Source organism: Garra rufa, chromosome 21, assembly GCF_049309525.1.
Source record: "Garra rufa chromosome 21, GarRuf1.0, whole genome shotgun sequence".
NCBI classification, from domain to species: Eukaryota; Metazoa; Chordata; class Actinopteri; order Cypriniformes; family Cyprinidae; genus Garra; species Garra rufa.
Genome location: NC_133381.1, coordinates 19,346,540 through 19,374,006, shown reverse-complemented (window position 1 = coordinate 19,374,006; position 27,467 = coordinate 19,346,540). Strand labels below are relative to the sequence as shown.

At 37.8% G+C, this 27,467-nt stretch overlaps 2 protein-coding genes across 2 annotated transcripts in view; both read right to left on the bottom strand.

Moving 5' to 3' along the window:
* On the bottom strand, positions 1-5,675 carry otx1 (orthodenticle homeobox 1). Its single transcript, XM_073827025.1, has 4 exons — positions 5,373-5,675; positions 3,530-3,719; positions 2,923-3,074; positions 1-1,832 (listed from the first exon to the last, which is right to left on the bottom strand). The coding sequence occupies exons 2-4, from the start codon at positions 3,624-3,626 to the stop codon at positions 1,110-1,112; spliced, it is 972 nt and encodes a 323-aa protein (XP_073683126.1). The 5' UTR covers positions 3,627-3,719; positions 5,373-5,675; the 3' UTR covers positions 1-1,109.
* Positions 5,676-9,205: 3,530 nt separating this feature from the next.
* The window catches only part of ehbp1 (EH domain binding protein 1), a 174,010-nt gene continuing 155,748 nt past the window's right edge, over positions 9,206-27,467 (bottom strand). Inside the window, exons 20-23 of the mRNA XM_073826562.1 lie at positions 18,653-18,752; positions 17,606-17,679; positions 10,595-10,709; positions 9,206-10,293 (exon numbers count right to left, since the gene is read on the bottom strand). Coding sequence (XP_073682663.1) covers positions 10,203-10,293; positions 10,595-10,709; positions 17,606-17,679; positions 18,653-18,752 — 380 coding nt within the window. The 3' untranslated portion in view covers positions 9,206-10,202. The remainder of the gene's footprint in view (positions 10,294-10,594; positions 10,710-17,605; positions 17,680-18,652; positions 18,753-27,467) is intronic.

The following is a 27,467-nucleotide window of genomic DNA, read 5'->3' as shown; positions in this document are numbered from 1 at the left end:
AATCGAGGTGCGTTTATTGTATTTTAACTTATTTATTCGTTCGCTGAAAGTTGAAATCATTTGCAACACGAAAGTAAATTTTGGGTGCTAAAATCGGACATCAGTCAGAAGTCATGTGAAATTTTGGTAGTTAACTGATCTTTATTACGGACATGAATGTAATGATCTGCGCCTGCAGTACATTCAGCATTTCACTGGCATTTTGGAATTCTTCCTTAAACCACATTTCGTCATCCACATTTTTTTTTTTCGGTTAGAGCAATTAAGTCAAGTGCTGTTAAATGCATCCAACAATTTGAGTCATGCCCGTGCTCTTTCACCGCAACAAATCATCAAATGCTAGTTTACGTAATGGAATATCACAGCCAAATATTCCCCCGCTCTAAAAATGTCCAACGTATAATTAAGTTTCTTTTTTCAAAATTTAATTTTTATCCCACATGGTGTTCTCAATATAAAATCCTATTTATTTATTTATTTTTTCAGGGTAACAAAAATTGGTTTTCAGTATATCAAATAAGTCCAGCGGCCAATTCTTGATCTTTGGATTATTTGAGAAAAAAATTTACATAAAGTCGTTTCAAAGTCTTATTAAACCATTTGAAATCAAGTAACACCAACTAAATATGGTCAATGTAACTGACCCAAATACATATGTACACAATTCAGCTCCGTTAAGCTGACTAGAATCTGTCATCCTAAAAAATAACCATATTTAGAAAACGAAACAGCTGTACAGGGTTTGAGAAGTAGAGGTCGCTGAGCGTTCAGTGTCCCGTGTAGAAAAACGGTAATCCAGATCAGGCAGGAGAGTGACGCGAGTCAGAACCAGAACTCTGGGTCGTCGAGTAAATCTAATTAAGTCTCTTCAGGGAAACAAAAAAGGGAAAACTAGCTTTCATTTGCTTCCACAACTTCGCCGTTTTTCCCCTTTCTTTTCTCTAAAAAAAAAAGGGGGGGGGCTCACTTTTAAAAATGTGACGAACATCTAACTATTTTGTTAAAATCTGCAAGTCCATATATATTTTTTTCCTTAAACTCAGCACACTATTAAAACAGAGAGAGATGGTGAAAATGGAGGGCATTCAAAAAAAAAAAAAAAAAACAGATCACAAGACTTGGAACCTCCAGGACGCTTGGTCTTTGTAGTCCAAACAGTCTGTAGTGTTGAAGTTGAGCTTCCAGGAGGAGGCCGTTTGCTCCTTGTAATCCAGGCAGTCAGAAGAATTGAAGGCCAGGCCAGTGCCACTGTAGGCCTGGTGGTGATGGTGGTGATGATGTCCTGAGGACTGACTGATGTGGTGGTGGGGGTGCGTGGGCATGGACGACGCCGTCATGGGGCTGAGCTGATGAGGGTGGTGGTGAGAGTGCATGGGGGCCAGATAGGAGCCACAGTCCACTCCGCTGAAGTAAGAACCGGAAGGAGCCGGGTAGCCCTGGCTGTAGCTCGTGGTCTGGTTGTAGGGCATGGGGTAGGAGGAGCCGGCCGTGCCTGAGACGGAACGCTGCATGCAGGAGGCGTTTGAGGGAGCCACAGGCTCCGGCAGGGAGACGGACGGGGGTGCGGAGCCTGGAGAAATGGCGGGGCTCCAGATTGAGGAGACAGTACTGATAGAGGTAGAGGTGCTACTGATGCCTGTGTTATTGGTAGAGGAAGAGGAGGAAGAGGAAGAGCCGGCACTGGAGACGGCGGGAGGGGTGAACTGGCCGCTGCTCTCCGAGCCCGTGCTCTCCCGGGTGGGTGAGGATTTCTTCTTTGCGGGCCGAGCTTTAGTGCTGCTGCCGCTCTGCTGCTGCTGACGACATTTAGCGCGACGATTCTTAAACCACACCTGCAGGACATAGAGAGAGGAAACAAACACTTAAAAATAATAGACGCAGAGTCCATTACACCCAGTACACAAACACGCATGCACACAGAGCTCCATTAAACGATTACGGAGACCTTCCGTGCATGTCTGAAGGACACGTTGGAGAGCCATTGTGCAATATCAGAGTGGAAAATAGCTAGTTATTAGCAGTTCCTGGCTTTAATTTGCATGCAGGGCCTTTCTGCTTTACTGTGTGGATCTAATTTCAGTGCTTGTAGACGGCTGGGTGATAGCAGCCTATTGAGTTTCTCCGCAGAGATGGTAATTCAATAGTGGAAGGAGGGTCTGACCGTGTAAAGCGTTTTGTTTCATGTGCTTATTAAGAGCAAATAAAATTGCTTGGGAAATTGACAGAGGGTTGCTCCTTTAGGCCTCAGATCACTTCAGAAAAAGCATTATTTGCATGAAAAATCCACAGCGGACTGTGGGAATTTCACATTTCCTCATCACTGATATTTACATCAACTTCAAGGTAGAGTGAGTCTTTTAATCACAAAGATCATCCGTGTACACTACCTTCACATATTTGGTCTATATTATAGACCAAATATGTGAAGGTCTATATTCTATACTATATTGTTTACTATATTCTATATTAGGTCTATATTCTATACTATATTGTTTACTATATTCTATATTACCAAAACTGTTTTGGTTTGGAGAGTACAAACTATTCTAGCATGGGCTAATTATTAACATTCTGTCATGCTGCACAGTTTAAAAGTGTCACACACACACACAAAAAAAAGAAAAAAAAAAAAGCAGACACAGACAGAGGAGCAGAAATTAACCCTAGTTATGTAATGGCTGTATAACTGGCAAAATGTTAGGAATACACACTTAGGAGTGTATAATAATAATTGCAACAATTGTAAAAAAAATATTACAAACTACTACGAACTTTACGAAAATCAGTAGGGGGAGCAGCTGAGCATAACGGACATTAACGAAAGTTCCAATACTTAGACTAGCCCTAAATAGTTTCTTAGAAAGAAAGAGTAGAAACGTCCGTTTTGAATTTATTTTTTAATCATTCAGTTCAAACATGTACCTGAACTCTGGACTCTGGAAGGTTGATCTTCAGCGCCACCTCCTCTCTCATAAAAATGTCTGGGTAACGAGTTTTGGCAAAGAGCGCTTCGAGAATGTCAAGCTGTGAGCGCGTAAATGTCGTTCTTTCCCGCCGCTGCTTTCTGGGCGTTGCTGCAAATAATAAAAAATAAGAAAAAAGTCATAAAGAGTACACACAATAGCAATATTAGGCTTTATAGAAATGTGAATGAAAAAATCTCTTTGGATGTGAAAGAGCAAATAGCTTCGGGACATAAAGCACTATTTTTGGAAATGATTTTTATTTCTAACCTCAAAGCGGTTTTAAAATTATAGCTTTTGTGGATTATCTTAAAAAAAAAAAACATGTTGCAACGATGCAATGAGCATGTAAGGCCCAATAAATTATTCTTAAACATCGAGAGAGAAAAAATTAGACAATATGCCAAGAATCTTTTTCCCCCGACGGAAGAGCCCGACACAGTTTCCCAGCACTTAACAACTAAAAAAAAAAAAAAAAAAAAAAAAAAAAAAAAAAGAAAGAAAGACGGGATTCATGCTCACATATAACACTGTTATCATGCCCGTAAAACGTGTTGTGTATGTACCTGGGTATCCGACGGACGGGTGCAGTAGGTCCATGGCTGCGCCGCTCAGCCCCAGGCCGTTCATGGCGTAGGGGGGCTGTTTGAGGTATGACATCATGCTAGAGGCAGTCACGGGTCCCCCCAGATCTTGCCAATAGTTCGATTTCCCCCGATGTTGCAGTTTGACGAAGGACGGACCCAATTTAAGTTACTGAAATGCGATTGCAACAATTAACAGCTGATATGCGTAACCACAGAAAAAGAAAGTATGAAAAAAGCTAAGTAAATTAAATACCAGTAGACAAGAACCGTTTGTAAATAAAAAAAAAAAGTTTAGTTAACTATGCAGTTCTCTAAAAAATTATTAGAGACTAGAAAGTATAAATGACAGATAACCTTATCAATTAAAAATGTCTCTATTACCTTTTTCGATAATAACAATAATACAAATAATAATGACAACAAATCTGTTTCTCTCTCTCTCCTTTCTTAAATATAATAATAATAATAATAATAATAATAATAATGGTTAAAGGCACAATGGTGAAAACTGCATGCCAGCATGCCTTACGCGAATTATAATTGTACTCTATAAAAATAAACATTTCTATAATTGTGCATGTCTATAATTGTATATTATTTGTATATAAATTGTATATATTTGTAATTGTATTTCAGATCAAATTTAAAGTTTCAACTTTCTTTTTATATATGACACATGATATGTAACAGGAATTGAAAATATGTTATGTGAAATATTTTGCAAACGTTGGCTACATTTATTTTAGAGTACATTTATACCTCTGATTTAAAATTGTAAACACGGTTCTTAAATGTCTTAACGGGACATTTAAGACCAAATCTGTGGGATTTCAAAGTACTCATTAAAAGATTTACAAAAGTTGCAGGCCTAATAAACATTGTCTCCAGGGTCAAACTGAATTTAGCTTTGTGTAAAAATGTAATTGAAATAATCTAATTTATTATTTACTGTAATGATCAACTAAATATTTTAAATATTTAACATCTCTCAGACCAGATAGTACAACGGAAAATTGAGTTAGGCTACTGTTAGAAAAATGTATAACTATATTTAATTATTACGCACACAAATAAAGAAAAGAATAAAATAAAAACATTAATCTTTATTAACGCGTTGTAGGCTATTAGTTTTATTGGTCATTCGATTTTTAACCAAATTAAGGAGCTGACTGGTTACCTATAGGGGAAATGAATGTGGATGGGCCCCGTGCTGAGAGAACCGAACCACTTAGAGTTCTGTGTATTCCAATCTATTCCTTGCTTATTCTTTACTCTGTAAAGACTAGTTAGAAAGAACGCATCTACGTGCAAATTAACTCAATTACAATGCAGATTAGACCTCTGGGGAAACACCTTCATTTCTTGGTCTTATCACCAAAATAAATTAACAAAAACCAAAACACGCCTCTCCAATTACTCTCCAAGTGAGCTGGTTTACTCTGCGGTGATGAGTTGATCTTTGCAAAACTACTCGTGTTCGTTTTGAAACATACGGGTCGCTATTTTTAGATTTAATTCACTTTGAAACATTTGCTTCTAAGCGCTTATGACAATTACCAGACTGTTTACTGCGTAGCTTAAGAACAACACTGACGTCGGTACAGAGAACGAAACAATAGCCTAATTATTATAATAATAAAACTTTTGCATTCGCCTTTCCAAGAGGACCACATTTATTTACATAGAAAAACTAATTTTATAGGCTACTAATAATAAAACAAAACAAAACACTGAAACTTGTATTAGTTCCGTTTTGTCAAAGTGTTTCACGTTAACAAAATTAGAAAACAAGATCTAAATTAAAAGGCGTATTTGTTTTTACCTTTTTCAGAACCCTCCGTCCTTCTCCTCCTGAATTGTTGCAGTCTGAGCAGCGATAAAAAAAATATCCACCAATGGAAGAGTTCAGGAAGACAAATCGACCGAGGAACCTCACCAAATAAATGTCTAAAACTCTCCTCAAAACTGCAGATACGCAACAATGTTGATATGGCGCACGTGTCTGGCCTTTAGCTGGACTTGTTGTAGTCTATTCAGAGTGTGTTCCCGGGGTTTAAAACCAAATACATTAAACTCATTTGCTTTGGCTTTTCTCGTTCGTGTCTGTCACTAGTTTAAGGTGATTGCTAATGTAGACGGATGGAGATTGATCACCTTCTCCTAACCCTGCCTCTCTAAGAGCGTAGGACACCTGCAGATCCGCCCACTCCAGCCAATCGCTGCGCATTCTCGGCTTGATTGACAACTGTACCAGCCAGTCCATGGGTAGAACATTCTTAAAGCCCCACCCCGCGCTGACTAAAGACATCAAGAACATGCACCGCACAAATAAATCTTTAGAATTTCGAGAAGACCTTAAATATAAAGAAAAATGTAGACAATACAGTTACATATTTCCTAAAATTTAAGACAGTTTGAAGATATATTGGAATCTGGGCTACACATAAAAAGCCGTTTTAAAATTAAAGTAGGCAATAGAGTAGTCTTTAAAAATATTGAAATCATTTAAACTATACTATTTTACCTAAAGACATCACGATTGCGATGTAGAAGCCGTGTCAAATCGAAACAAAATATTTGTCTAAATGCTTAATTACAATTATGACCGTTTTGCGTCTTGAAATGTATTTTATTTAGAGGTATAGCCTGTCTAGAAAAAATCGATGACGTTGTCGCATATTTAAATACCTAGTATTAATTTATTAATTCATCTAAAGACAAAAATGGTCAATGTGGATTAAACAGTGTAATATAATTAAAGCTATCATATCCAAGCAGTAAAAGACATCAAGGCCTTTACTGAAATGTCTGACATGACGCAAAAAACGACTGCAAATTCACAAAGTAGCCTACCGTTTGATACAGAATTTAAGACTCCCTTAAGCGATCGATTTATGTAGTCCATCGATTTGAAGCGGTGTAAAAATGCAGCAAAAAAAGTTTAATTTATCCACTTTATCTATTTTCATTTTTATTGTTACCCTGCCTCATGAATATTAATGAGTGGCTAATCCCCACTTAGAATTACATTTCAGAATAGTGTGCGTAAAGTTTAATAGGCAGAGGAGAGGAAACGTGAAAGGGAGTGAAGAAAAACTCGGCCCTTCCAGAAAAGAAACGAAATCAGCACATAGAGAGAGTCTGAGCCTCAGAGAATCAAAGAAAGCACCTTTCAAGCCTCACTTTCCCAAAGAAATGCCAATAAAATACGGTAACAGAATATCACGGAGGGCGCGGTGTTTCCTTAACTGTTTCTGAAAGGCTCAGAAGATCTTAATAAGGCTTCGCTCGGTCCTTTTGTTGATCTCACAAAATCAACTCATTCTAATTGAGGCCTGAGCTGAAAGCGACCTAATGTTCAAAGCAAGTGACCGCCGGAGGAACGAAATTACATTTTTACTATATGGGGCATCCAATCAAAGGCCGGCCAGCGGCTTTACACGTTCCTCTATAGATCAACAAAGTCATCGACAAAAGTACTCTTGGGAGTAACAGAGATGCTGCTGTTAGCCGTCAATAGACGCGGAAAAACTAAAGGGAAAGTTATTGGATGCTGCTTAGAAGTACGTTGACAGGGAATTCGCATATTAAATGTTTATACTGCACAAGTGTTGGCTCCGGGCCCCCCAAAAATGCAGATTCCACCTGCCCTTAAACTATTTCCCCCGGATAATAATAACAACAAAATGTGATCCTTAAACGCGCACAATAGAAAAAGGCTACACAATTCCTGCATTTTGTCCGTTTGCTAGTTTATTCTCTCGGCCCTGATGTTGCTAAGACCCCGTGATAAACCCAGAACAAGTATCAAGTTATCAGGTTGCAAGAAGCTTTTGTAATAAGAGTATTTTGTCTAATCCCAAATTGCAGTCGAATTTTCTAAATGCTGAGCTCGTAAATCTCGGGATTAGAGGAGGCGAGAAGAGGAGGGGGAAAAGTTTGGTTTCTTTAGCCGGCAGGATGGGAGCGGGTCGGCGATGTTGTCGGTCCTTATTAAAACGATGATGCATAAAATACGATATTGAAGCTCGAGCAGAACGCTCGGTACCGATTCCCCCGGTGTATTTTAAGATGAGGGAAGGATTTTCGGCGATCGAGGGGCTTCGTGAAGTCCAACAGCTCTACACCTGAAGTCAGGCCGAGGACTTCAAAGCAGCTGGATCCACACAACGCGCTCTGGGACTCGAGCATCTAGATGCTCTACTTTTCGATACGGAGAGCTCTTTTTTGCCTTTATAAGAATATCTATTTTCAAAAGCTTTTTAAAATTCGTTTATTTTTACTGTTGGTTTGAGCCCGAAAACAATAGTTGGCAAAATGGACAACAATCAGGTAAGGGAATTAATTGTGCATTTTGACAACGCCACTGCATTTGAATGTGTGAACTAGAACGACCCAGATCAGATGATTTTTTTAATCTTTAATTTGTGTTTGAAATACAGAGAAAATGTCAGAGGTAGGCTTTCTAAACTTTCTGATTGCTGTGTAGCTGGAACAAAAAACAAAAAACAAAAAAACAAGTGAGTTCCTATAGCCTAATGTAAGAAAGCACAAATGCATGATATTTTCGTCATGAAACAGTATTTATATATTTATCAATTTATTTATTTACACAAAAATAAAAGTTTAAGCGCCTGTATATTTGTAAAAAGTGCAATAAATATTCCAAAAGGAAAATATTAATAGTCCATCCCACGTTTCACCGGGACAAATCAGATGTATAGAAACACATCTTGTATTAAATTAGGCATCTGAATGGACTGCAAAACAGTTCAAAGCGGTCATTTAGATATGAACACCGCGCTACCGTCTCATCGGGATTACACGGACCTCGCCACAGGTCTAATGCATAAAATTATGACATGCGTTTCAAGCGACTCACAGGCTCAAACTCTCCGATTAGCAAAGGCAACAAACAAACGTCCTTTCCGCCGCCGTGTAATGGTGTGTGAGCGCCAATAAGTGTCTCCTATTCAGAAGATTACAGTCATCTGTGATGACTCCAAAATAATAAAAGAAAAACAAAACGCCCGGGGCGAAACGGAGGTACAGTCGGACTCGACCGCCAGCAAATTAATGTGAAAGTATTAGAAGGACTAAGGGAGGACGTCAGCTGTCAAAACTTATTTTGCTCGTTAAATGGAGGATGCGAGGCTGCGGTGATGGCTGTTTGGCTGAGAATGAAGTGTCTGAGGGAAAACAGATGCTTTGGACAGAGTGATTCTGCCTTAATCTTCCTCTGAGGAACGACCTCAAACAAAACAAAACGCAAACATTCATTTAGAAATAACCGTAAAACGCAGGGGAATTTTCGCAGTCCCTCTTGAGAAAATTGTTTTTATTAATTGAAAAAAGGAAAGTCTATAGTGTTTCGTCATAGTGCGACTTCACAAGGTTTTATTTAAAGAAACGATTGTCTGAAACGTCAGCTCAGTCAGAACTTGGAAAAAAAAAAACATAATTTCAAGTGATTGGTCAAAAATGATATAAAACAATAGAAAATATGCAAATATTCGGAGAATTTAAATAAAAACGAACAGAATGCATTTTTAAAATTCAGTATCAGCTCAATAAAGATGGCACACAAAATTTGTTCTAGGAACACAAGGCCAAATCCATTAGCAACACACAGAACCACACGAACTGCTGTTTGATTCGAGTATGAAATCATTTGAATTTTATTGAACAGTGATATTTATAGTACAGTGGAATAAATAAACCGGTGATGCTCATACAATAAAGACGTGATACGGAAATATGCGGACAAGAAAAGCCTCCCTTCTAACTATACAATAAATATTAAAGTCCTTAAGCAAATGTACAGGACCGTGAAGATGGTTACTTTAAAAACGTCTCAAACAGTAATAAAAGCAAACGGTAATAAATTACACTGATCGTGACTGCTTCTGAAAATAAACTTTTTTCCAAGCTTCCAACAAGTGAAAATGAAATGTACATCATGACCGTTTACTTTTCCTATATGCACTCGCGGTATTTCACTCTTCTCACTAAAGCAAGCTCTAAAATGTTTGGTAAACATAAAAAACACAAAATATATTTTTAAATGCAACAAGTCCCCCTTCTCAAATATTCTACACGTAGAAAGTTGAGCAATTAAACATTTCAGCTCTTGTTAGAGGAGAATATGTTGATAGATTTGCTTAAAACTGAAATGTGATATGATTTTGAAACCCAATCCTATTCACAAACAAAAAAATGTCCCCAGTTTATATGCTGTACCGAAACTTTGAGTTGATCATTTCCTGTAAGAAAGAAGAAACACATTCAGCAGGCTGTGAATGCCTTAGTGTTAAGAGTTAATTCAGTCAGGAGGTTTTCAAAATTGTACAGCTTTACATCTCCGCAAATATTAGTTCCTTAAGTACCTTGTTTGTGAAATCCAACAAACCAAAGCTAATAACAATAATACAGTTTTGTATTTTCGTATGTGAAATAATAAATCTCTCGGGTATTAATAAAACAGGATGCATCTCAGGGCATCTCAAGCCCTTAATGATAACAAAAAGATCTACATATAAAGATTTAAAACAACAATAAGAAAGTGTATGCTGTGGTCTCTATGACACAAATTCATTTCAAGACTTTGTAGTGTACACGTCATCTTGCTCCTTTCTTGCTTGGGAAATGACCGTCACTGAAGAACGCACTTCTCTTCTTTCTTTGCCATCTTGCCTTTGTTCTGTTCCAGGGTTCTCTCCAGGTGCTCGTCTTCCTCCTCAGCCCTGCCGACACACACACAGGACACAGAAGATCAAAGGTCAGGAACACGGACACAGGAGAATGCCACCTGCACCTCCAACACCTATGACCTGTACGCTGTTCTGAGTCATTTTGGCTCTTCAAATATTCACAAAGCCTCTCTAGCTGATTCCACCCTCCCTTACAAAACACCTAAACACACTTGATGGCAAAGAGAACGCGGGTGACTGCAAACTTTGGCCTTTAAAACCCTCTCTGAACCAGGCCTGGAGGACTAATCCTGGCTCTGACAATCCCACGATGCCTTGCAGCAGGAGGACTTACTCTTTCTCCTGGGCGTCCAGGTCTCGGACCAGCGCGTCACGTTTGTTGACCAGTATGACCAGCTCATCCAGGAGCAGCTGCTCTCGGCGCTTTTGCGCCTCCGTCTTTTGCCAATCTGGAAGGTGGAGAGGAAACAGAAGAAAGTTAGAGAAAGAGCTCATAAAAACAAAACTTAAGGGGATAGTTCATCTGAAAATGACAGTGCTTTTATCATTTAGTCACCCTTGTGTCATTCCAAACCTGCATAACAATCAGAAGATAAATATATGTGACCCTGGACCACAAAACCAGTCATAAGGGTCAATTTTAAAAAAAAAACTGAGATGTATACATCATCTGAAAGCTGATTAAAGCTTTCTGTTGCTGTATGGTTTGTTAGGATAGGACAATATTTGGCCAAGATATTTGAATATCTGGAATCTGAGGGTGCAAAAAATCGAAATATTGAGAAAATAACCTTTAAAGTTGACCAAATTAAGTTCTTAGCAATGCATATTACAAATCAAAAATTAAGTTTTGATATATTTACGGTAGGAAATTTACAAAATAGCTTCATGGAACATGATCTTTACTTAATATCCTAATGATTTTTGGCATACAACTGATCATTTTGACCCATACAATGTATTTTTGGCTATTTCTACAAATATACCAGTGCTACTTAAGACTAGTTTTGTGGTCCAAGGTCACATATATGACATTTTTTTAAGTTTTTTTCTGACCTTTTATAACAAGAGGACAACATTCAGACAGGAAGTGAAGTGGGAAAGGGGGGGGCCGGATCCAGAAAGTTCCACAAGCCAGGACTCCAACTTGGGATGCCCGAAGCGCAACGGTGCTCTATGTTTTTTAAACCCATGGGGCTCTAGTGTTGTTTTGAGATCACTGATTTCCAAAATATCTTATTTTGTGTTTCACAAAATAAAGTCATACAGGTTTGAATGACATGAGGGTGAGGAAATGATGACAGAATTGTCATTTTGGTTGAACTATCCCTTGAAAGACAGACAATATATACTTGCTTTATTAAGAAAGACATCACTGTCCCATGATAAAATATTCAGAAAAGAAAACATGGCCCGTGCTGTAGTGGAGTTATTGTGAAGTTGTACCAGGGCACCCACAGGCTCCTGTTCACAGTGGAATTCAGACAGAAAGGATCTGATAACGCAAGTGAATGCAAGGACAGTACATAGAGTACACTAACTGCTTTCAGACGCCTCAAAATGCTCCCAAAGAGACGCCCTGACGCCATTTCTAAAACTGAAATGCAAAATACAATGTCTTTAAATACAACAGAATTCAGATTTTTTCACTTAAGCAAACATGGAGTTCCATAAAATGGAAAAAAAGGACTTAAATGCTTGTTTTCTTTTAATAAATGCCATAAATTGATTGTTTAAAGCTGTGTGAGTATAGCAAAGGTCTCTGTGAGGTGACCTGCTCCTGTCCCCCTGCCAACTACGGGTCTGAAATATCAGCCAGGCAGACGAGATCAGGCCTTACTGATACCAGTGCAGATTAGGGCCCTGCTCACAGCCAAGGGGAAGTTATCTTACCGGGCCTATTCTTCAGGCCGCTGTAAGAACAGACTGTACTAGTGTCTTTACACTGCTTTATTAGCACTCCCTCGTGCACAAAAACGCACACAAAATCAGTTTCTTTTAATATACAGAGAACGGTTTTGCCCCCTAAAAATGAACAAATGCACATCCTTAAAATAAGTGTACTTCATTAAAAATCAGTTTTTTTGCTGAGGTTGTGTGAAATCAGCGCAGAGCGCTGTTGGTCCCGAAAGGTCTGCTCCTCGCTCTCGTTTAACCTCTGCGCCTTTGAAGTGAAGCGCAGTGGCAAAATGAACACAGTTCCAATATTTGAAAGTTATGTGGCCCCCAGCAGCTAAATGCAAGCCTTTGGTGTTCTGACATTAGGCTTCAGAGAGGCTAATGCTAAATATTTGAGAGGATTTGTCTCAGCTTTAACGAACTTGCAGAAATTTCGACAAAAGCCCCAAAAAGGAAAATGAAAAAGAAGGATGTTTACGTGAAAAAAGCAAACAAATACGAAGTTTAATTTTCTGTTTCCTGTGCAGCCATAGTGAGTGCTGACCGCATTTAACATCCTACAGGCCGGACTGTTTATCCTGCATCGCTCTCCATACGTTTTCTGTCTTTTACGACCCTCCTCTTTAATTCGCTCTGTCGTTTCTGCTACCCCTCCGTCAAAAACGACAATGCCTACTTCACAAAGACCTGCCTGGAGGGAAGGCTACGACCAACAAAAACTTCTCCTGCCTGTCCCAAAGAGGTAGCGAGAGAGAGAGAAAAAGCCCCTCGACTCTTTACCTCCTCCTCCTGTTCCCCTTCAGCATTCTCAGCCAAAAAGCCACAGATCCTCCCCTGCACCTCCGGCAGAGGCCGCATGCAGCTGTCAATCAAACGGGAGCGGCACCGCCCCCCTCATTAAGAAGGTAAACAATGAATATGGACGCAGAGGGACACGGCAGAGTAAACGAGCGACCGCGACTCGCCAAAAAAACACTAACGGAAGCTGCTGCCTCCTTCTTCTCTCTTTTCCTCGATGGAAGACTATTTGGAGATGGTGGTGTAGTGGTGGTGGTGGGGGGTTCAATCCTTTTTGGATTACTCCCCTCTTTCTCTCTCTCTCATCGCCCTGGGCAATCACGTTAAAACTCACATGGTTGGTGCTTATTCAGATAACCCTAACAATGCACACCAATGGTAACCATGTGAGCACTCACAACCCACAGAAGAATGCGCTGGTTCAAATCCCCATGACCCTCCTCCACAGCAAAATTTATTCAAGAGTGCAACCTGCTCGGCAGCTTCAGGAGGCACAGAGCTTCTTCTGAGAGTTCTGCTGAAAGATCACTAAACACAAACTTCACACACACGCTCTACTCGCTTTAGCGAATGAACACACCAAGCAAACTTTTGGAGCAAATGGAGAACTTTTTTTTGCAGAAAATAACAGGAAATAAGTAGGGTTGGTGGAATCCAGGGGAAAAAAATGCATGATCTTATTACAGGAGATTTGGGCGAAAGCTGGGCAGGCTGGGAGCTCCACGTAAGATGAAGCTGGAGAGGAGCCAGCTGGGAATGAGACAAAGACCAACATGGAAAACCATGACAAGGAGGATGACGGGACAACAGTCCTTGGATTCTTACCACGCTATTCCCAAACCACATCTCCCATCTGCTATATCAGATACAAATAAAGTGCCTACCAAAGACAAACTAAACACACAATGTCTTTGAATAAACATTTGAATCGCTAATCTGCATCTTGTGTTTTTCTGCATGCATTTGAGTGATGTAACTAATTTGGTTTTTGAGGACTGGGAAAAAAATGATATAGGACATTATCTGTGTTATCATCTACTGCCAACTACAGAATATTTTCACTTTAATAAAATCCAAAAAAAAAACACATGAAAAGATTGTGTTATTTTTAAATGCATGAAACACAGTCGACTACACAAACACAAACATCCATTAGGCGAAGTTGTATAAAAGTGGACATTGAGAGTCAAATGCAGAAAGCGAGGGCTAAATGGAAATGAACACAGATTTCAGTGAATAGTGTAGAATGAGAAAGTGTCGTCTCGCCTTATCTCCAGTTCCAGTCAACTAGCAATCTTGAAAGAGTTTGCAACATCATCAAAGGCGGCCATTTGATAGGATTCTCACACTGCACCCAATCAATCTGAGGAATACGGCAGCCCAGACATGTAACAAAGCTCAAATAGATTTACAAATGGGGTTGTAGGGGGATAAGCCCTTGCACAGGATTACATATTGATTTTAAACATATAAAAAAGCTTATCATATAAAACCGTAACAACAAAACTGGGGGACCTATGCAGAAATCCCTCGGCAAAAAGGAGCGTCCACTTTCAAATATAACGCCCCGGAGTGCACCGCATTTGAGGAAAGAAAGAAATAGGGAGAGGGGAGGGGAAAAAAAGACGAATTTGAGAGAAAGCGTGTGTGCATGGCAGGCAGATAAAAAGGGCAAAAAGGATCAATTTAGAGGCAGAGAAATAGGAGTCATGGCATATTGTGGAAGGCCTCGCCACTTTTCTTTGCCTCCCCACAGCGGAGCGCAGACTGAAGGGGTTATCGTTTAGCTGACATTAACACTCACCCTGTTTGCTCTACACCTTTAACCGAATCCTTTCCGTCTTTTCAACCTGCCTTTATAATTTTTTAAATATTTTCTTTCCCTTTCTGGTGTCCACAGGCTTCACATCTAATAGCGTGTAATGCAACAGGCAACAAGTCTACCTGAATTTAAGTCAGTGAGTAATGATATCTATACAGTGTTGGGTGTAAAACATTACAAGTAATGCAAGTTACATTATCAGATTACTCTTTTCAAGTAACTCATAAAGTAACGCAGCAATTACTTTTTTAAGTAAGTAACGCAAGTTATATTTTCCCCATTTATTCACCAACAGCTCTGCTGTCTCCAAGTTGAGAGAAATCTGGAGCAAGTGCAGAGGCAGAGGCAAAGGCACTTCCTTCAGCCTATGGCTTATTAATTTCATTTTTGGTGTGAAAGGGCCTTTAGAGTTGGCAAAAACATAACTGTTGGGTTTTTGGTTATTAAAAAACAAATAAGCCAGTCCATCCCAGGTGACAAAAAGTAACGCAAAAGTAAAGTAATGCATTACTTGCCATAAAAAGTAACTTTGCAACGCAATTATCTCTCTATCTGGGGATCAGGGTAAATTTAACTTATTTTGTCTTCTATGAAACATGTAAGTTGCTTCTGTAGCTTCTGAAAGGCAGTACTAAATGGAAAAAAATATGATATTTAGGCAAAATAAGAAAAATGAAGACATTCTGTTCAAAGGTTTTCACCCCTGGCACTTAATGCATCGTTTTTCTTTCTAAGGCATCTGTAAGCATTTGAACCTTCCGTAATAGTTGCATATGAGTCCCTCAGTTGTCCTCAGTGTGAAAAGATGGATCTCAAAATCATACAGTCATTGTTGGAAAGGGTTCAAATACACAAAAATGCTGAAAAATCAAAGAATTTGTGGGACCTGAAGGATTTTTCTGAAGAAAAGCAGGCAGTTTAACTAAACAACAACAACAAAAAACAGCTGTGGATCATTCAGGTAACAACACAGTATCTTTTTTATAAATTCAACTATTTTCTCTTGTTGACCATATGTGAATGTCTTTTAAGTGAAATATCTTATTCAGGTCAGTACTAAATAAAAAAAAAATAAAGAGATCCCTCTTATTTTGGTCAAATAATTAACATTTTGCAGATTCTGCAAGGTGTATGTAAACTTTTGACCTCATCTGTATCTATCATCTATTTAACCTTCAAATGCTTTTTCAAAATTCAAAACAAGGCTTTGCTGAAGCAACATTCAAAGTTTGTCCTGATAAACATTGCCTTTCTAGATAAAAATTATTTAACTCATTTGAATTGTACTTTATACTTAAACGTAAATTCAAAATTCAATTCTGCATCCTGTTTGCCATCTCAGTTGCTGTGCACTTATTTCAGCAGTCCGTATGAAAACGAAACATTCAGGACACTAGAATAGAGACATCACATAATTCCTGACATTTTGTACGTAAAATGCTCTACCCAAACCTCTCCATGACATCTATACAGGGCTTCAGTATTACTCATCTCCAGGTCACAGTGACTGTAGATTCTCCTCTGCACAGTCGTGGGGTCGAGGAGGGTGAGTATTTTTCTCTATCAGCGAGAGAGTGTGCGCTGATACGAGAGAAAGTGTGTGTGTGTGCCTGTCTGAACGCCTCAGCCGCTACACTTCCAATGTCATCAGCTGACCAAGCAAATCAGCAATTACCTGTCTGCATTGGCTGGGCGCGAGAGCCCGTCGGGGCTCCAAATAAGAAACTGATGCACGAACCTCCTCACCAGCAGCTCAGAACTATCTCTGACTCGCTTCAGAAACACCCTGACTCTGAATGCCAAGTGCTGAGCCTCATGGGAGAAAGAGAGAGAGAGGGAGATAAAGTGAGTGAGAGAGAGAGAGAGAGAGAAAATAACTGCCAGTGATAATTCAACAGGTAGCAGTGTGTGGACTGATAGGGTTGTTACAAGCAGCAGGGACTGAATTACCACTGGCGCGGACGGACCCCGTCACCCTTGCACATCCAGACCAATATTTGGAACTCACTCCATGTTCGCTGATAAGTGGACACAAGGCTGAGGCACTTCAACATCTGAACGTTATTAGCTTAAATTCTGGTTATCGGCCTCCGAATTTAGCGTTCAGTATCACGCCGTGGAGGAATCTTTCAGAAACAAGACAGAAGCGTGTCAAAATATTGAGATGAACCTTGTCGATCTGCCCGGAGGTGAGCAAGCGTGTGGCCAACGGCGCCGTCACAATACGGGGAGCTATGCTCTCTGCTTGGCTATTCATGTCCACTGTCAACCTCTCCGAACTAATTAGAATTGATTTATGATGGATCAGCTAGCTTATCAGGTGCAGAAAGAAATTACCATGGCTAGCCAAGGGGTGAGAGGGTCACCATCGAATTGTAAAATCAATTTGCATTGATTGTAAAAGGTTCATTTTGCGAAAGAGGACACAGTCAAAGGGATTAAACTTAACCAGACAACTTTGATACTGCACAATAGGCTTTATTTTTTTACTTTCCTTACCTGTCTGTATAACACACACTCAAAAAGCTTAGAAAACGCGTTCTTTGACGCCCCGAGGCACATCACAGAGATTTAATATTGACATGGAAGTGACATCTGCACTTTTGGCTGTAATGCTTGCGGTTTTGAGAGCAGATCTTATATGGTGTGGCCAATCCAAGGGCGAATTTGCAAGTAAAGGGAGATGAAACAAATCAGGGCGGGGTGGGCGGAGCCACGTCTGAGGTGTCAAAGAGCAGGTTTAATTAAGCAGGAGAGGATCTTTGTCTTTCACAGAGCGCCTCTTAAATTCACCCCCCAAAATCCCTCTCTTTCACTCCCTCTTACCTTCAATCGCCAGCATTGCCCTTAATTCTCGGTTCAGCAGCTCAAAGCGTCTCTCCAGATCGTGTTCCTTCTCCCTGGGCAAGTTGTAAAAGTTCATCAATATGTTAATTACTAAATCATTAAACACTTAAAGAAACCTTTAATAAACATTGATTCGTGAACTCGCCAACACCTTCCCTACCTCACATTAATCTACTGCAAATAAGCGATACACAAACAGGAACAGAGGGAACGGCGGAGGGGGGAAAAAGCGGGCGGCGGCGGGCGGGCGGAGTATCGCGCGGTAAATTAAATTTTGCCACTTTCAAATGTATTGGAAATGAGCTAACTCTGTCCCTAATAGAATTTGTCCTTCACAGCCTGTTCAGTGACTAAAAAGAAATGAAAGAAAGAGAAATTATCAAGGCCCTTTTAATTGAGCACTTAAAAAGCCCTTTTCCAGTGATATAATGTGATTAGAATACTTCAATCTGTCATTTGTGAGAGCTTTGAAACTCTGTCTCTTTCTTCTCCTCCTCTCTCTCCCTCTCTCTCTCTCTCTCGCTCTTTATGCAGAATGAACAGCCGCCCAGATTTCTGTACGTCTCACTCTCACTTTTAAAGAAAAGGATGAAAGGTTTAAAAAATGAACATTATCATCTTTTGAGGCAAAAATAACTGCGAAAGTAGTTTTATAAAAAAAAAGAGGGTAAATATGTGGGTTATTGTCATAATGGCTTCCTCTTTTAGGTGAATGAAGTCATTTTTTTTTATTCTCTTTTTTTTGGTCGATCCAATTCTCATAATGGGTGGAATAATACAGTCTTTGAAATCACATTATTGCAGACGCGTCCGTACTGATATGCCGTTTTGTCCGCTTTGCGGTGGAGGGCCGCCGGGGGAGGGGTAGAAGTGAATGAGGGGCCCGACCTTCTGACTGGGCTCAGGTCTCCTGGGAAAATCATTTCAAGTGTGGGTCTCAACATATTATAGGTGTGTGTGCTCACAGACCACCGCTTCTATTGGTAAGGGTTGGCGAAAAGGGAGACAGGGTAAACATGAACTCACAACAGAGAGAGCTGGTTCTGTCGGCGGATCAGAGCGTTCTTCTTGTTGACCAGCGTGAACCATTCCTGCATCATGGACTCTTCCTCTTCCTTATTGTTCCCTGAAGACACAAATACAGAAAACCTTAGAAAGTACAATTTTATTACAACATTGTTGTCATTTTTGACCCTGGACCATAAAACCAGTCATAAAGGTCTTTTTTTTTTAAATTGAGTTTGAATTTGTTAAGATAGGACAATATTTGGCCGAGATACAACTATTTGAACATCTAAAATCTGAGGGTGGAAAATATCAAAATATTGGGAAAATAACTGTTGAAGTTGTCCAAATTAAGTTCTTAGCAATGCATATTAGAGATGCACCGATTGGAATTTTCTTGGCCGATTCCGATTTTTCAGTAAGTGTGACCTGCCGATTCCGATTTTTGCAGATTCCGTTTTTTTTTTTAAGACCTGTAATGAAAGTGTAGGCCTATAAAGAAATATTTTCTTTAATTAAATTTATTTTATAATAAAATAAATTTTTAAACATTACAGGATCTTCTTACAACAAAAAAACTTTAACTGCAAAATAAAGTGCTTTGTGCCTTCGAAAATGGTATAAAATTAGTTCCTGTAACTAACATAGTATAGTTATACTAGCAAAAATCTTTTCCTCAAATGTATTTTTTTTAATTTTATAATAAAAGAAATGTATAAACATTACAGCATCTTCTCATATTAAAATAATTTTAACAAAATAAAGTGCTCTGAGCCTTGAAAACATTAGAAATAAAATATAAGTAACAAAGCAGGCATACAAAAATCTACTTTTCTTCAATGAATTTTATATGGATTTTTTTTTTAATTAATTACAGGATCATCTCACAACAATAACTTTAATAACAAAAAGTGCTCTGTGTCTTCAAACAGGTATAAATACCAATGCTAGTACTAAATGCTATTACTTGAGCATTAATGGCAAATTTTTCTTGATAAAGAGAAGCATTTCTGCCTTGTCACCAGTTAATCCAGAGGTAACGTTACTACACTTCGTAACATTCATTCACATATTTGCGCTACGCCACCGCATACAGCGTCTTCACACACAGATGAAACTTACTAGAGAAGTGTAACATAAATGCATCTGTAAATAAATACAAATTCAATTCACGTCGCGCACGCTTTAATTACCTTCAAATGTAACATATATGCTCACTTCGAACTATTAGTGTGTGAAGACGCTGTATGCGGAGGCGTAGCGCAAATATGTGAATGAATGAAAGTGTAGTAAACGTCAACGGATATCCCCTGCTCAGGGTGTAGGGAGCAATGAACACTGGGCAGGGACCATGTCAATCGGAACACAGCTCATTCACAGAGCTTACTAACGAGTGGGTTATCTGAATCAGGTGTGTTAACTAAGAGAGGCATGCAAAATATGCAGAGCGGGGGCGCGATCTACCACATGTCCAGCCAAGCTAAACAAGCGCGTGGTTCGTGGTTGTTCCCTCAGGTTGTAATTTGGCCTTATAAATGTTACAAACTGCGATCTCTGTGTCATCTTCACTCACACCAAAGACATGTTTACACGCGACTGTGAGTGCGCATGCGTGGCTGTGACGTAATTGCATGCGCCGCTAGCAATAAAGGGATCGGCTAGGAATCGGCAAGAGGAGAAATTGCGAAAAAATCGGCCGATTCCGATCACATCCGGCCATAAGTGGGAACTAGAATAAATAAAATAAAATAAAAGTACAGAATTTACCAATATTACCATTTCATTCCACTTACTTAAAGTTGGAAATCATGAGCTTAAACCACAAAATAGATTTGTTTATCAAACATTCACACTAATTACCCAGACATGCTAGATGTCTACAGATAATAATTAGGCACGCATTCAAGTTCCTGCCAGTTAACCTCAAAACAACAATTTAATTTCCGAAGTCTCACCCCGACCTTTAAACAGACACCTTAACAGAGACACACACACAGATGTTTGACCGACTTTCTCTGGCACGGCTAAATTAAGCACTTTTCTCACACCTCCAACGAGTATAAAGTGCATCAAATGAGATTATCTGACAGGCTTTTCTCAACAGTGCAGACTGACACGCACGTTAGGAAGCCATCCAGATGTGTGTTCGCTACCTACATATTAGACACTTCACAAGGTACTGCCATTGTCAGTAAAACAGAGATGCCTCTGGATTAGAGCAGGATTAATGCAGGCTGGTTACTTTTTCCTCCACTGACTGGGATTAAAGTCTCGACTCCGGGTCTTTGTGAAGCCTCAGAGCTTCAGATCCGACGAACATCCAAAAGCACATGTCCTGTGCCCGAGGCCTACATGTGCGGATGCCAAACTTACATAGTCGGAAACTACAGGTGGGGGCCCACCCATTGCTCAAGGGCCGGATATGAGACAGCAACAAGGAACTCAATTACTCTTTATAATGTTCATGGTAAAAATTAGCTGTTTAAATTCAATGACTCATGAGGGAGTGTATATGTGACCCTGGATCACAAAACCAGTCTCATGTAGCACGGGTACATTTGTAGCAATAGCCAAAAATACATTGTGTGGGTCAAAATGATAGACTTCTCTTTTATGACAAAAATCATTAGGATATTAAGTAAAGATCATGTTCCATGAAGATATTTTGTAAATTTCCTACCATAAATAAATCAAAACTTAATTTTTGATTAGTAATATGCAAAGAATTGCTAAGAACTTTTAAAGGTGATTTTCTCAATATTTTAGAAATATCAATATTTTCAATATTTTCTCAATATCTTTTGCACCCTCACATTACAGATTTTCAAATAGTTGTATCTCGACCAAATATTGTCCTATTTATTCAGCTTTTAGATGATGTATAAATCTCAATTTTAAAAAAATGGGATCAGGGATCACAAGATTTATGATTATTAATATATATATTTTTTAATAAATTAATACTTTTATTCAGCAAGGATGCAATAAATTGATCAAAAGTGACAGCAAAGACTTTTAAGTTACTAAAATCTATTTCAAATAAATGCTGTTCTTTTGAACAGCGCTGTATGTCGGTGCGCTGCCCACAAGGCTATCGGCGCCGACAAAATCAGTTTTATTTTTACCAAATGCTGTGTTTTCCATTAATTTTCTGGATTCCCAAATTACATTTTTTACCGTTGTAATTTTTCTGGATTCCACTTTTTTCTGTTTTAATTTTCGTGCCTCAATTTTAATGGTTAAAAAAAAAAAAAAAAGAAAATTACCAAATGTGGTGTTTTCCAATAATCAGGGTTCTTACACCTTTTCCAAAGTAAAATTCAAGCACTTTTCAAGCACTTTCAAGGTGCATTTTCAAGATTTTCCAGCACTGTGGTAAATTACTTATTCACATACATGAGTTCTTAATTTTAAATCAGATGTTATTGTGCTATTAAAAAACAACTGTCTAGATTGCATATAACATTGCCCCATATTAATAGTCACCATTCAGTATACAAATTATATAATTTAAAATATATAATTAATATAATTTACTGAGTATCTGTAGTATTTTAAAAATAAAATTTAAAGGCTTTTTAAGACCTGCACAAATAAAAGTAATACTGTATGAGTGGAGTAGGGCAATGTCTATGGTAACACATTAATGACTGGTATAAAATAACTGTAAAAAAAAATATGATAAACTAAAATTCTAAAACTTGAAAACTTTCTAAAACTTGGAAGGATTTTCACAAATACATTTCACATTTCAGCCTAAAAGTACTAAAAGGTAGTCAAAAAGACACTATAAAATTAATAATACAATTTAACTGGCCCAAATGAAAAAAGACCATTTTTTAAACATTGAAAATATTTTTGATTGACAGTTAGACTTCTATCTGATTTTCTATTCACAAATATCGAGGTATTTTTTTTTTCATTATTTACAGTGTATCTGCAGAATTTTTAAATATCAATTTAAGGCAATTTATGACCCTTTTTAAGAGCTACACAAGTAAAATGAACACCGTAGTGGGGTTGAACAATGTACAGTAACATTAAGCCATAAAATGACATGATTTATAATTCAGATTTTCACAAAAACAAAACATCTTATACAATGGCATTTCAGCCTTTATACCTTTAAAATGGATAAATCAAGTATAATTTATTTAAAACAAATATTACTGTCTTAATTGTTTAGATTTTTAGAAAGCACATAACTTTTACATTTACAACTCTTATGTGTTTGCTGCATAAAAAAATGGGCCAATATTTGTAATAATCTAAATAAACAGCTGAATATTCGCAAATTCATTCCCTGTCACGAGGGGGCGCTTTAGGAGTGCTGAAATTCTACGGTTTCCTAGTAACGGCTGTACACAAATCAGCATTAACGCAGTTTTATCAGGCATGAAATGTAAATGCCAAAGACACGTTTCTGAGGACAGTCGGTTCCCTTCAGATACATTCATATAAAGACATCCGTGCGGCGTTTTGACTTTGAAACGTGCAGTGTGTATGTTTATTCAGTATGACATCATTCCCATTTGAAGTTTTATCCAGCCCTATCGCGATTCTCGTATTTCCGTCCCTAACTCTTAAACTTATAATTAAGCCTTTTCTTATACTATTTAATACATTTAAAACTTTTTATGGCCTTAACTTTGATAAGGCTAAATTGATGAGTTTGTAATGACTAGCACGAGCCCTCTACTTTAAGATAGTCCGGTGAAACATTTTGGTAGCCCGACTGGAAAACAGTGAAACACAATAGCCCCGGGACATCGGGCTGGCAATTTTGCGATCCCCAAATTCTCGTTTTAAACATAATTCTTATTTGTCGTTTTCAAGCCATCAAGGACTGATGCAACAACCTCCTGATAACTGACATGTTTTATCTACCGCTCTGTTCCATCAGAGGGCGCGCAGCAAGAAAGAGCGGCGGATCACACAACAGCCTAACGTACACACTCGAGCGGAGCTGTTTTTTTTTTCCTTTCTTTTACATATTATAAGCATAACAAAAAAATAACTATTTAGTATGAAAGCGAATTAATATGAAACCGATGCAACTGCATATTCAAGCACTTTCAAGCACTTCATCCAAAATCCAAGCATTTTTCAAACCTTGAAAACACTACATTAAAATTCAAGCATTTTCAAGGAATTCAAGCACCCGTACGAACCCTGAATAATTTTCTGGATTCCATTTATCAGTTTTAATTTTTCTAGAGTTTATTTTAATGGTTAAATTTAAAAAATGTAATATATATGTATATATGTGTAATTAACAAAAAATACATTACAAAAATACAAATGCTGTGTTTCTTTAATTTTCTGGATTCCATTTAATGGTTTCATTCAATTTTAACAATCAAAAGTATGTCTAATTAACTAAAAGAAAGACTGTGTTGTGTATTTTACTTTTTTCTGAAAAATTTTTTCTGGTAAACATTCCTTAAAAAAACATGTTTTAATGATAATTTTATTAGTAATAGTGCTATCATTATATCAATTAATATATTTCTGTCCCAGCTTCTTTAAGTTAAACCAAACTTTTATTCTGACGGGTTGCTGTGAAGATCTTTACGGTTCTGTTTGTATATGACATGACAATAGTTTTTCCCAAAAGAAACAGTAAAATGCTCATGAAGTGACTCTAGAGAATGCTTGTGTCTTTATGTACTCACATATTGAAATGTTATATGTGTAGTAAACAAAACATTCATTCAGAGTATTTCATTCATATTTAAACAGCATTTTTGCAGCTTAATATCCAGACACTAGTCCATATTGCGTTTTGATTTAAATGTACTGACCTACTTTTGATTTATTTATCCAAAAATTGGTCAATTCCGTGACACATTAAAATTTATTTTTTATTACTAGATTCTGCTATTCCATCCGTGTTTTCTGCATCATTCCGAAACCACAGAGCCCTAGATTTCTGAAGGATCATGTGACACTGAGGACTGAAGTAATGGCTACTGAAAATTCAGCTTCACCAGAAGGGCAAATAATGAATATATTTTAATATGTATTCAAATACAAAACAGTAATATTAAATTGTAATATTCGACACTATTAGTGTTTGTACTGCATTTTTAATCCAACAAATGCAGTCTTGCTGAGCATTAGAAACTTCTTTCAAGAACATAAAAAATTCTTACTGACCCCAAACATTTAAAAAGTAGAGTAGTTCAATGGCAGAAAGCTAATAATGTCACACAAAAAAAAAAAAAAAAAAAAAAAAAACTTTGTTTTGCTGGTTTTGTATGACCAAGCAATGCCATCTCAATTCAAATCTTTATTTGACCTCAAAACGTATCCATGGAAAGCAGACACTATAGGGTTTGGTAGTTTGGGCCGTGGGGTAAACCGGTTAAGTGGGTTCAGAAAGAATGACTCCGATGTCAGTATTCTGAGCATTTTTGTGACACTAATTATGTCTTTGAAGAGGGATGAAAGAGGAGAAAAGATGAAAGATCCTTTAAGCTTATGTAATCACATCACCTACTCTATGCCCCTGTGATACCTGTCTGTTCCTGACAGCATCAACAACAGAATTAGCATCTGTACACAAACACGCTCGCTCTTTTTACAAATGTGATGACTTTAAGAACTTTTGTAGATCTTAAGATGAGAAATACACTGCCACATCATTAAATAAAAACGTTTGAATGATCTTGGATGCCCTTTATAGGCACTTAACTGTCTTTCTTCAGATAAAAGTCAAACACAACAATACTTAATATGTACAGTTATATTATACTATCAAATGAGGTTAATAAACCAAAAATGTATGAGAAGCCATAGTATATTGTGAATATAGTGCTTCAGCGATGACTATATTCAGCATGATGACCATAAGTGTTTAATTGCTTATAATGTGGATTTCAGCACAACTAGAATGCCGTACTGACCAATCAGAAGCCAGGACAAGATCTGTCTCAAAAACAAGCAGTATGACAGTGTGTGCACAGAGCCATTTCGAGGACGAGGTGGGGGTGACAAAGGGCGGATCTTCAATAAGAGTCTGATGTGGGAACTTGCGCCTCGGATCTTTTTTCCATCATGCTGTTGCTTGGCACCATGTGACTGTGACGCTGGTCATGTGAGAGAGACAAATCCGCTAGCCACAACAAAGCCAGCGGCAGCCCCCGGTGGGACGACGGCCCTGTCACTCACACCCACCAAAACTCCCCGGCCCTCCACCAGGGGAGCCGCTCTCATGTCTGCCAGTGCCAGATGTGTGAAATTTTGTATTTGACGACAACGCGGAGTAAAAAGGAGGGGGAAAAAGAGAGGGGGTCCGGGATTTAGGAATCAAGCCTGGATTATTGTAGTCAACTTTTAAATAGTGCAGCTCGGAAGGGATAAAGTGTGCAGTGACAGGTCATTGTAGCGGCGCACAGTCAAATGAAACAAGCAAATAATAAATGGTAATATTAAGCTTGTGTGACATTGTAAGGGAATGACGGATTAGCAGCCGCATCCCGGAGGCCAATGCCTGAGCTTCAGCACTGACAGAGCCCTGACAGCATGAAAGAAGTCCTCGCTTTACCACTAAAACAAATAAAACGCAACACAAACACACTCTTCCACACATGACAGTGCCAACACTTAAACTACGGCCTTTGCTGGGGGCGACGAAAATAATTGAAATTGCAAAAAGAACCAAAGAAAAACAAACTTGCAGCTTTTTTCTTTTTAATTCTGGTATTTTAGTATCAATGAGATACTATTAAAATTTTTATTAATATTTTGAATATTTACATTTTCATATTTTCCATCTATTATCTATTATACGTTTTAGTAATTTTGTTGTGTGTTTTTGTCATTTTTAGTATTTTTATTTTTTTTAAATATGTCTTTTTGGTTTTGTCATTTTATTTTAGTTTGAGATATTTTTGTCTAAATTAAAATGAGAAATGTTGCTTTGGTGATGAGCTGAAATAAAGTTTTTTTTATTTTTAACTTTATTTCAGTTAACATTTTTTTAATTTAAGTAACAAAAATGTTTTTATAATGGTTTTAATTTTAGTTTCAGTTTACTATAATAACCCTGAAGATCACAGTTAAAATGCAACAGTTTGTACAGTTTACACAGAAAATACAGTTTACAATTTTAAATATATCAAAATATTTCCATAGTACTAAGTGTAAGTGTTACAGATATACTGAATGTTTTTGTGGATATACAGATATACACGGATTTGTGGCTGCATCTCTTTGGGTGCCTTTTTTCTGCTAAATAAAATTGTGCAGTTCTATATAATATAATATAATATAATAAGAAAACATGGTAACATTGAAAATAAGATTCTTTTGTTAACATTAGTCAACTACATTATTTAACAACTAATATTTGTACAGCATTTATTAATCTTAGTTAATTTTAAATTCAGCATTACTAATGCATTATTAAAATCACAAGTTGTGTTTTTACCATTAGTTAATGCACTGTGAACTAACAATGAATGACTGTATTTTTGTTAACATTAACAAAGATTAATAGTGTAATACATTAACCACTGTTAACAAATGACACCTTATTGTAAAGTGTTACTGAAATCATTTATATTACAAAAACATTCCCATTTGTAAAATACAAATAATAAAAGTTTGTAAATAAATAACACTTTTTAAATCATATAAACAATTCTAATTTATAATTTATCAATTATCAATTTATTAACTTTTTGATTTTAACATGATTTACTGTCTTCCGAGCACTGAATAAAATCTAAATAAAAGTAAACAGAACCTGCTTCTCTAGCCTGCCTGATCATTCCCAATAGCATTCACTTTGGTATGAAGAAAGGTAGCACAAAACTCAAGAAAGCCACAG

Coding starts and splice junctions, on each gene's coding strand:
- otx1 (XM_073827025.1), bottom strand. CDS start 3,626: ATGATGTCATACCTCAAACAGCCCCCCTACGCCATGAACGGCCTGGGG. Junction 3,075..3,529: donor CCCGTCCGTCGGATACCCAG/GTACATACACAA, acceptor TATTATTTGCAG/CAACGCCCAGAAAGCAGCGG. Junction 1,833..2,922: donor TTCCAGAGTCCAGAGTTCAG/GTACATGTTTGA, acceptor TATGTCCTGCAG/GTGTGGTTTAAGAATCGTCG.